General features: G+C 41.1%; 1 protein-coding gene across 1 annotated transcript; it reads right to left on the reverse strand.

Moving 5' to 3' along the window:
- Positions 1-1,330: 1,330 nt before the first annotated feature.
- On the reverse strand, positions 1,331-10,413 carry LOC137348712 (probable G-protein coupled receptor 139). Its single transcript, XM_068013968.1, has 3 exons — positions 10,344-10,413; positions 6,528-7,427; positions 1,331-1,581 (listed from the first exon to the last, which is right to left on the reverse strand). The coding sequence occupies exons 1-3, from the start codon at positions 10,411-10,413 to the stop codon at positions 1,331-1,333; spliced, it is 1,221 nt and encodes a 406-aa protein (XP_067870069.1).
- Between the last annotated feature and the right edge of the window lie 322 nt (positions 10,414-10,735).

The raw sequence follows: 10,735 nt of genomic DNA on the forward strand, positions 1-10,735 counted from the left end.
AGTCTAAATTCGCTTCCTTCAGTTTAAATTATCAGAGATCACTGTTTTGGCTTGACTTTTTTAGAATTGTGAGAGATTATAATAATTAAACAGACTACATTTTCTTCCTTCAGTTTAAATGGCTGAGAGCTCTTCTTTCAGGTGCTAACGCCAGCTGTCTGTCTGTGTTCTATTAGAATAGACAGCCTTCAACTAAAAAGCTAGTTAAAAATGAATTGTAAGAAATGTATCGCTTGACGCTCAGTCCAAGTGGCTGTATCCAAGGTAACGAGAATGCACCCATTGTCTCCGAATGGCTGCATCCAACGGCAACCAAAATGCACTTTCTCCAACTCCTGAAGCTTGCTGGTTCTTAAAGCAGTACTGATCCTTTGCTGCCTTAAAGACATACCACATATTTCCCAGAGAGAAAATAAAAAGACAGGATCATGACAATATACTTCGAGTAGATACGTTACCTGGTCCAATTGGCTTGCATTCCAGGTTGCTAATGGAATTGTTGCTGGAGATGAAAAAAGGGCTTGCTATAATCTTCCAATCGTACCGAGATATAAGGGCGATTCCAGTGGAATGGAGAGTGGCAAATGAGACCCCCTTATTCAAGAAAGAGTGTAAGGACATTCCAACAACTACAGGCCAGTCAGTTTAATATCAGTGGTGGGTACGAATTTAGAAACAACGATCAGGGAGAAAATATCAACAGACATTTGGAGTGGTTTGAGTTAATTAAGGAGAGCCAGCATGGATTTGTAAAAGGCAGATCATGTTTGACTGATCAATTTAACTTTTTGATGAAGTAAGGCAGAAGGATGATAAAGGGAAAAAATGGATGTTTTCCATGTGGATTTCAGAAAGCCTTTGACAAAGTACCACATAAAGAGTTAATGCACAAAATTGAGTCTCATGGAATGGGAGGATGCATGCCAGCTACAGTTAAAAAAAAAATTAAAAACTTGGCTTAACGGCAGAAAACAGTGAGTTGTGGTAATTTTTTTCAGACTGAAGGATGGTAGACATGGTGTTCCCAAGTGTCAGTACATGGACCACTGATTTTTGTGATATCTGGGATCTTGGAAAACAGAATAAAAATTTCATATGTGCCAATGATTGCAAACTTGGAGGTGCAGCAAACAGAGAGGATGATACCAATCGAATGCAACAAGACATAGGTCAGCTGACAGAAAGCGCAGACAAATGGCAGATAAAATTTAATTGAGAAGTGTGAGGTGATACATTTTGGCAGAAGGGGTAGGGAGAGGCAATATAGACATAATGGCACCAGTCTAAAAAGTCATATAGTCATAAAGTCTACCGTATAGAAGCCAACCATTCAACCATTCGAGTCCATGCCAGCTCTCCACAGAGCAATCCAGTCAGCCACCCTCCTTGCTCGCATTTTTATTTCCTTCAAGTGTCTATCCAATTTCCTTTTCATATCATTGATTGTCTCCACTTCCACCACCTTTTTGAGCAGCGAGTTCCAGGGCATGATCACCCACTGCATAAAAAGTTCTTCCTCACATTCCTCCCTTCTTCTCTTGCCCAAATCCTTCCATCTGTATTCCCTAGTTATTGTACCATCTGTTAATGGGAACATTTTTTCCTCGGATAATTTATCTAAGCCTGTTGCAATCTCGGACACTTCTATTAAATCTCCCCTCAATCGTCTCAGGAGCGGCAACCCAGCTTTTCCAACCTAACCTCGTCACCAGAATCCCTCATGCCTGGAACAATTCTGGTGATTCTACTTTGCACCCTCTCAAGGAACCTTACATCCTTCCTAAAGTGGGTGACCAGAACTGGATGCAATGCTCTATTTGAGGCTTAACTAGAGCTTTATAAAGGTTCATCACAACTTCCTTGCATTTGGACTAGATCATGTTAAATCTCAGATTGTTAGATCTTTGTGAAGCAAATATATTTAGGGATATGGGGGGAGCAAAGAGAGTTAGATCACAAATCAGCCATGATTTCATTGCATGGTGGAACATGGTCGAGAGGCTAAGGGGCCAACTGCTAGAATCATAGAGACTTACAGCACAGAAGGAGGTCAGTTAACCCTTTGTGCTTGTGCTGGCTCTTTGAAAGAGTAGTCGTGTTTAATCCCATGCACCGACTTTTATTTGCACCCAGCAACATAATAGCACCTCTATTGTTTCTTAGCTCTAACCAAATAGATTCTGTCCTTGACCTTTCTAGAGCAGCCTCCCTCTCCACCACTGCTCCTTAACCAATACTGCCATCGCTCCTGCTTTCTTTCTTTTCCTATCTTTCCTACACACCTTATACCCAGGAATATTAAATATCCATTCTAGCCCTTTCTTGAGCCAGGTCTCTGCTATCGTCATATCATATTCCCACATGGCTATCTATGCCTGCAGCTTGCCAACGTAGAATATGGAATGATTTTCTGTACTCTAAGTGAGATATAATTAAAATATTATCCAAGGAACAACCGTGAGCAAAAATAATTAATTGGCAGAGAATCAACTTCAATGGGATGAGAACAGAGAGAGGGAGAGAGAGATCAGTGGGCTGTTTTCCGGGGAAACGGCTGTTCTCAGATCAACAGTACAGCAAAAGTCTGGTAAAATTAGAATCTGGTTCGAAGGCTCGAGGTTTGCCGCATAGAATAGACCAATAGGGGCTCCAGAGATTGCCTTATTAACGGCAATCCAGTTGAATGTGCTCAGGAGCAGTGAGCTAAGTGGCTTTGAGAAGGACACTGGGAGATCCAACCCATTGCATCTGGGAGGAGTTTTAGATTTTTAACTGCAAGGAAACCTTTTCTATGAGAACACTGGCTACCATATAAATTTAGTGCAGGTTTTAAAATGTGTTAATAAGTTAATTGAATGTATATTCCTCTGTAATTTAGTGTATTAGCTACCTGTTAAGCACTATTTAGTTAATGTTGACTTTTAGTTTAGTTGTTATAGTAAACGTCTGAAAACGTTAAATCTTACCATGTAATTCTTTAATTGTTTGTTAAGTTCATAACACACTTGTTTTAAACTTAACAGTCTTTACTGAAATTGTCACATTATGTCATCAAATTAGAAGGAAGTGATTAGTGGTGGCCACACGGTTATGTGCAGAGGCCTCAACTATTCATTATATTTATTAATAACTGTGATACTACAATAGAAAAGCATGTATCCAAGTATGCTGATGATGCAAAGATTGGTGACATTGTAAATAGTGTAGAGAGGAGCCTAAAATTATAAAGAGACTTTGATAGATTATATGAATAGGCAAAACTGTGACAACTCAGGTAAGTGCGATTTGGAACACAAATGGATAGATCTGGGTACTATTTAAATGGTGAAAAGGTAGTAAGAGTGAAGGCGCAAATAGATTTAGAGGTCTTTGTACACTGATCACTAAAATAATCAACACCATTAATGGTTTATAATGAGACAGCTAGAGTATTAAGCGCGGGAAGTTTCGCTACAGCCACACAAAGTCATTTTTAGACCACATCTGAAGTACTGTGTACATTTGTGGGCACCACGCCTTAGATAGAATAAACTGGCTTTGGCAGGAATGTTAGCATGATTCCAAGGGTTAAGGTAAGAGGACAGATCATATAAATTGGCAGTTATTCGACAGAACATGAACAGTTAAAGGGTGATTTTGTTGTGGTTGTTAAACTTTTGAAAGGAATTGATCGGGTAGGTGGAAAGAACGTTTTCCGTTGATGTGAAAGTATTGGACAAGAGAATGTCATAATAAAATTAGAGCCAGATCATAAAGAATACAAGTTAGAAAACAGTTTTTGTACAAAGGATGGCAGAAGTGTGAAAGTCATCCACATAAATCGGTAGATGTTAGCTCAATTATTATTTTAAATCTGAAATCAACAGAACTTTGCTAGACAAGGGTACACCAGGAAATGAAGTCAAGACAGGTGCCTAGAGTTAGGATATAGATCAGCCATGATCATGTTGAATGGCAGAAGAGAGTCGATGAGCTGAATGGACTATTTGTTTTTCCTCTGCTCCTATATTGTATTTACCCCGCTGTCTTCCATTTAATCTGCAGTCCCACAAAATGGACCCTTTAACCCTTGAACTAACCTTGCATCCGCAATACCAACTCTAAAATACATATATTGTCACTTTCCTGCAATTCTGGTCGAGAATACATATCCTGACTGTGACGGAAAAACCCACATGCCAAACAGAAAAATATTTCTTTCACCAAATGAAACTGCCTGAGACTTTTTTGACTGGACATTACTACAAATAACTTTCAAAAAGCAGAACAGAACAGCTAAAGATGGCCATGCACAATTTGCATATAAGAAGCCAAAAGCCAGCTGGGAGACAAAGGTAATTACCCAGTCTAGAGAGAACAATAGTGATGCACTCTGTTTCAATTACCTAGAATGGGTTTCGTCAACAGTGTCGTGAAAAATCATCGACGCCCTTTGACTTTGAAAGAGACAAATTACACCCCCCCCCCCCCACTCCCACAAGGCTCCCCATTAAGTATGTCTGAAGAACTGTGAATTTTTTTAGAACATTACAGCGCAGTACAGGCCCTTCGGCCCTCGATGTTGCGCCGACCTGTGAAACCATCTGACCTACACTATTCCATTTTCATCCATGTGTCTATCCAATGTCCACTTAAATGCTCTTAAAGTTGGCGAATCTACTACTGCTGCAGGCAGGGCGTTCCACGCCCTTACTACTCTCTGAGTAAAGAAACTACCTCTCACATTTGTCCTATATCTATCACCCCTCAACTTGAAGCTATGTCCCCTCGTGTTTGCCATCACCATCCGAGGAAAAAGACGCTCACTATCCACCCTATCTAACCCTCTGATTATCTTATATGTCTCTATTAAGTTACCTCTCCTCCTCCTTCTCTCCAACGAAAACAACCTCAAGTCCCTCAGCCTCAAAAAAAAAACTTCCAGAAACTTCTGCTTTCAAACAAAGAGGTGGTCACAAGACATATTTGGCTGTGTAACTCTGAGTTTGTGAATTTTGCCTCGACATTTGAATTCCATTTACTACGGACTTTACTTCAACCTCCCAACTCTTTTTTTTCCCCTCTGCATCGAGTTGTCTGTGTGTGTGCCTCTCGTGTGAATGTGAGCATGGATGCATCATGTGCTTTAGTAATTTTAACCAGTTTAGAGTAATAAGGTTAATAAACTTACACCTTTCTTGTTTAAACTTAAGAAAACCTGTCTCATTGGTTCATTTACATTTATAATTAGAGGAGCAGGAGGACGTGCTCACTGAGGCGGTAAGCTAAATCTCTGTGTTAAAAGAATAAACCCTGTTGTGGTCAAACCAGAGAAGGGGCGAAAGGGGAGCCTATGAGACCCCTTCCTCACCTGGTTGTAACACTGACCTATACCCACAATACCGATTTTAACAGATATACTGACCTTTTACCCACAACACTGACTCTATAACCCATATCCTAACCATATATCCATAATACGGAACCTATAGTCCATAGAGTGACCATATACAGACAATACTAACCCGATAACTCACATCCTGACCTTGTACCCGCAGTACCAATCCTAAAACACATATACTGGCCTTTTCCCCCAACTATGACCCTATAACACACATCCTGACCTTGTACCCACAATGCCGATCCTATAACAGATATACTGCGCTTATGCATGCTGCTCCTATAACACATAAACTGACATTATGCTCACAAAGCGAGCCTATAACCCATGCACAGAACATACACCCATATTATTGAGCCTAAAGCCCATAGACTGACCTTATGATACCCCAATACCGATCCTATACCTATCATAGACTGAGTTTATAGGATTGCAAAATTGGCTTATAATTCCCATAAACCTGCCTCGTTCCATAACTAAACTGATCCTGTTACCACCCAGAAGCTGACCTCGAAGTGGGGCTGCCTCGCCTCGCAGGCTTTTGCGACAGTAATTGATGGTCTGGAAATATAATTAATTCACAACGAATGGGCGACCTATGATTTGTCTAAAAGATGAGAACTCTCTGGTCAAGTTGCAGTCATGTAGAAATAAGTAAATATTTGAAAAGGGAGGAAAAGGTAGAGAAGGAAAAGTAAAAGAGGATGTAAAAGAGTGAGGTACAGTGTTCGAGGGACTCCATCATGTGGTATTGGAGTCATGTGTGGACTCGGGCTGGATAGGGTAAAATGTTCCATTCCCTGAATGATGTTACCGAAGCAGTTGGTTTTATGTCAAACTCAGTTGCTCTTCACAAACATCTTTTGCGGCCAACTAACAAATAACCAGAATTTAGTTCAATTCAATATCACAACTCCTTACAGTGTTATTGGAAAACTTGGTTGCTATGCAGTACCTTATCCACTTGGCTACTGAACCCGTCTTTCAGCTACATCTCACTTTATAAATATTAAAGCTGAAACCGGAATGTAAATGATCAGTTCAGACACCTTTCCAATATTGAGTAACCTTTCAGTTCTTCTTTATTGTAATTGAAAACTGAGACAGAATTACTGCAACTAATTATTCAGGCACTTTCACTGTTTACGCCATTTACTAATTAGATTGAAGGAGTATTTAACTGCATTCTTCAGCTCCTCTCTGAATTTAGTCTGGGTCCCTGCATAAATACATGTGTTGGTGCAGGAACTGAAGAGTTGAAGCATGTATCCGCTTTCCTGCCTAATAAACATTGGGTTATTGGAATTGGAACCTATAGAATAGTTATTGTCTGTAATTTGAACAAATAGGAAATTTACAACATACGTCAACCACAGCAGGAGGAAACTACCCGAGATGGCAAAAAGTAAAATAATGGACTTTCTCCTGCTCTCTATCTCTGGGTCACTCTGTTTCTCTCCATTGCTGTGGGCTCGGAGTCTCCTGCGGACTCGACTGGCCACGAGGATGTGTCTGACTGTCAGAGCATTGAGCAGCAAAATCAGGATGAACGGGAGACATGGGGTTAGAATACAGTCCAGCCAGTCAAACATTCTCCATGGAACTGAAACATAAAACATTTCTTTTAAACTGCAGTACCAGGCCACGTTATTAATTATAACCAGAGGCTCATATGCGAAGTACAAGGGGATGCTTTTTAAACAGCACAGCACGCAGACCATTCCTATAACCACAGCCGCCGTTTTCTCGGTGCAGTATCTCATTTTCAGCTCCTGGCAACAAATAGCTAGAAAGCGATCAAATGTAAATGCGACAGTCAACCAAACAGAACTATCTCTGGAAGTGTAGCTTAGAACAGTAACGAGACTACACCCCAGAGTGGTAGAAAGGAAACTAACTGGGAAATAAATTGCACGAAGCCGACTTAATATCACAGCGGTGATAATAACCAGGAGATCGGTCACTGCCATGGACACCAGGTACCGAGTGATACATCCTGAGAGACCGCACCTTCCTCGGGACAGAATCACAATCGTCATCAAGTTAGCTGTAGAGGATGGGGGGGATGGAAGGAGGGAATTAATTATCAGACTCACAACTACATCATCAATTTGGCAGAAGGCTGTTATTAAAATTTACATCATTGCTGCTTGGTTCAGCGAGTAAAACTGATCTGTTTGCTGTCAGGGTATTAGAAATGATTGTCCCAAATAAAATTGGAATGAACAATGTAAGTGCTGGGACCTTTGCTGTTTGTAGTATATATAAATGATGTGGAGGAAAATGTAGCTGGTCTGATTAGTAAGTTTGCAGATGACACAAAGGTTGGTGGAGTTGCAGACAGTGATGAGGATTGTCAGAGGATACAGCAGGATATAGATCGGTTGGAGACTTGGGCGGAGAAATGGCAGATGGAATTTAATCCGGACAAATGTCAGGTAATGCATTTTGTAAGGTCTAATACAGGTGGGAAGTTTACAGTAAATGGCGGAACCCTTAGGAGTACTGACAGGCAGAGAGATCTGGGCATACAGGTCCACAGGTCACTGAAAGTGGCAACGTAGGTGGACAAGGTAGTCAAGAAGTCATATGGCATGCTTACCTTCATCGGTCGGGGCAAGTCATACTGCAGCTGTACAGAACCTTAGTTAGACCACACTTGGAATATTGCGTGCAATTCTGGTCGCCCCACTACCAGAAGGATGTGGAGGCGTTGGAGAGGGTACCGAATAGATTTACCAGGATGTGGCCTGGTCAGGAGGGTATTAGCTATGAGGAGAGGTTGGATAAACTCGGATTGTTTTCACTGGAACGATGGAGGTGAAGGGGCGACATGATAGAGGTTTACAAAGTCATGAGGGGCATGGACAGAGTGGATAGTTAGAAGCTTTTTCCCAGGGTGTATGAGTCGGTTACTAGGGGACATAGGTTTAAGGTGAGAGGGGCTAAGTTTAGAGGGATGTGCGAGGCAAGTTCTTTACACAGAGGGTGGTGAGTGCCTGGAACTTGCTGCCGGGGGAGGTGGTGGAAACAGCTACGATAGCGAAGTTTAAGAGGCACCTTGACAAATACATGAATAGGATGGGAATAGAGGGATACGGAACCCGGAAGTGCAGAATTTTTTAGTTTAGGCAGGCATCAAAATCGGCCCACGCTTGGAGGGCCGAATGGCCTGATCCTGTGCTGTACTGTTCTTTGTTCTTTATCGAAGTAGAACGATTGTGACAGTATTGAAGTGTTAGGTAGACAAAATTGCTGCTGTTATAGCTGTAGTCCAGACAACTAATGGCAACTTTCCCCATTAGAGAAAGAGATTTGCTAATGTATAACGTGAGAACCACCTCTCTGCAGGTATGGCACTCAGCAAGTCTGGGGCGAGGCAGGGAAATATACCTCGATAAGTTATCATAGCTGGTACAGGGTTTGACCACGAGCAGGTGACATTTTTCTACACCACACTATAGCCTTCTAACCAACTGAGATAAGCAACCCCAACGCAATGCAACGCAATGCCAAAATTGCAGTAGTAATTAATAATGCAATATGCTGAATTCATATTTAAACATAGTCAATAATTGCGATAAGAAATGTAAAAGAGGTATAATGATAATAGAATCAAGCAAATGACTGGAAGTATGATATGGGTAATAACAACTTTAAAATAACTATCAGGAGCGATCAAGATCCGAAAAAGCCTTGAATACATGATATTGATGCAGTGCTGGTTCGACTCCTGTGGTAACAGGTCAAGAAGCATCAGCAGTTTTTTTTGCAGTGCTGTGACTCCTGTAGTGGGGGTGGGGGGGGGGGGGGGAGGGGGTGGTGGTAAGAGAGGGGGGTGTGGGGGAGAGATTAAGTAGCCAGTGAGATCCTGAAAACAGTAGTGAGAACTTTAACAGATTCCTCTGTAGTTATTTCTGAAGTTGTTTGAGGAGAAATGTTGTTTATGGCACTATTCCTCCAATAGTGTCAGGGGATCCTTTACTCGAAGAAGCAACTTACATTTCCTCAGAAGGAGAACGGATCAGGTAGTGTTGCTGTCCCTCAGTTATTCACTCGGAGGGCACGAATCCACTACCTTCTGAATGAACATTATGATTTCACAATATAGTTCACCAGATAAAGTGGCTGAGTATGGGTGTAAAGAAATTCGGTTCCAGAGGATCTCACACGGCCTGGACAATGAAATGTGTTTATTCAGAAAACTGACTACGCCAGTTTAACGGTAACAGAGGACAGAAGGAGTTATAAATAACCTGCATAACCGCTCATAGCTGATAATGGTTTGATAAAATCACTCAATGCACAACGGACAACAGATACATGTAATGTAAACAGAAAATGCAGGAAATACTCAGCACGTCACTGGCAACATCTGTGCAGTGAAACAGAAAATGCTTATAGACGCTCGTTCAAGTCTTCAGAATCCAGTTTAACATTGCTGGTCACATATTTCATTACAGTGTCAAAAATGCATTATTATATAACTATAAACATTTCATTTTGCAATTCTGTCATCCCAACCACCTGAACCATTTACATATTTGAACAGTGGGTACTAGGAGAAAGTCAACCCGATCGTGAAAGGAGGTGTGAGATCCACGGAACTGTGACGGGTGAACAAGTTATGAAAACTGATTCCAGAGCTGTGAGTACACATAGATACATCTTGATGTGATTTGAAAATTGAAGAACACGTTATAGAGAAAACTCACTTTACAATAATCTGGTAAAGAATGATACTGTAAAAGGCTCCTCTGTGTTACAGACTCAATGAACTTCATATTTCAATAAGAGATCACAATGAACACACGATGGAGAGCTGGGGCACTACACTAATTGAACTGAACATTCAGAAGGCGGCTGAGAGGGAAACATAGCCCATATGGTGATTAACATCTACTCGGCAACGACACAGTTATACATTGATTTGCCCAATTATTCATGTTCTGGATAACTTTACCTGGAACACCGAAAGCTGCAAGAATGGAGTAATAAATGGCAAATACCGGTCCATTTCCCGGTGCATGCATTTTCTGTGAGAATAATGCACTGGTACACTCTGCCCTCCGAAATAAACATTGTAACACATCCACCTATATGTAACGTTCACCCCTAGAGAGGCAATTAGTTTGGATCATCATAGGTGTTAGTTACAGTCACCTGAACAAACAAATTAAGGCTTATGTTAATGTGATACAATGTAATTGAACCGAAAAGTCACTGGTTTAGAGTACAATACAGTCTATTTGAAGTGACAAAACACGGTTTTAAAATACAATAGAATGTACAAGTAGAGAGTTATGGTGAAGAAGGGGTGTTTGATGCTGTCTACATCAACTTTTAAAAAGCATT

Source organism: Heterodontus francisci, chromosome 34 (assembly GCF_036365525.1).
Source record: "Heterodontus francisci isolate sHetFra1 chromosome 34, sHetFra1.hap1, whole genome shotgun sequence".
Classification (NCBI taxonomy): Eukaryota; Metazoa; Chordata; class Chondrichthyes; order Heterodontiformes; family Heterodontidae; genus Heterodontus; species Heterodontus francisci.

Excerpts from the sequence above, each read along its gene's own strand:
- LOC137348712 (XM_068013968.1), bottom strand. The coding sequence starts at position 10,413 with ATGCATGCACCGGGAAATGGACCGGTATTTGCCATTTATTACTCCATT. Across the intron at positions 7,428-10,343 it reads TGCAGCTTTCGGTGTTCCAG|CTAACTTGATGACGATTGTG; the intron begins GTAAAGTTATCC and ends CATCCTCTACAG. Across the intron at positions 1,582-6,527 it reads CAATCTAATTAGTAAATGGC|ATGGTACAATAACTAGGGAA; the intron begins GTAAACAGTGAA and ends TCCCATTAACAG.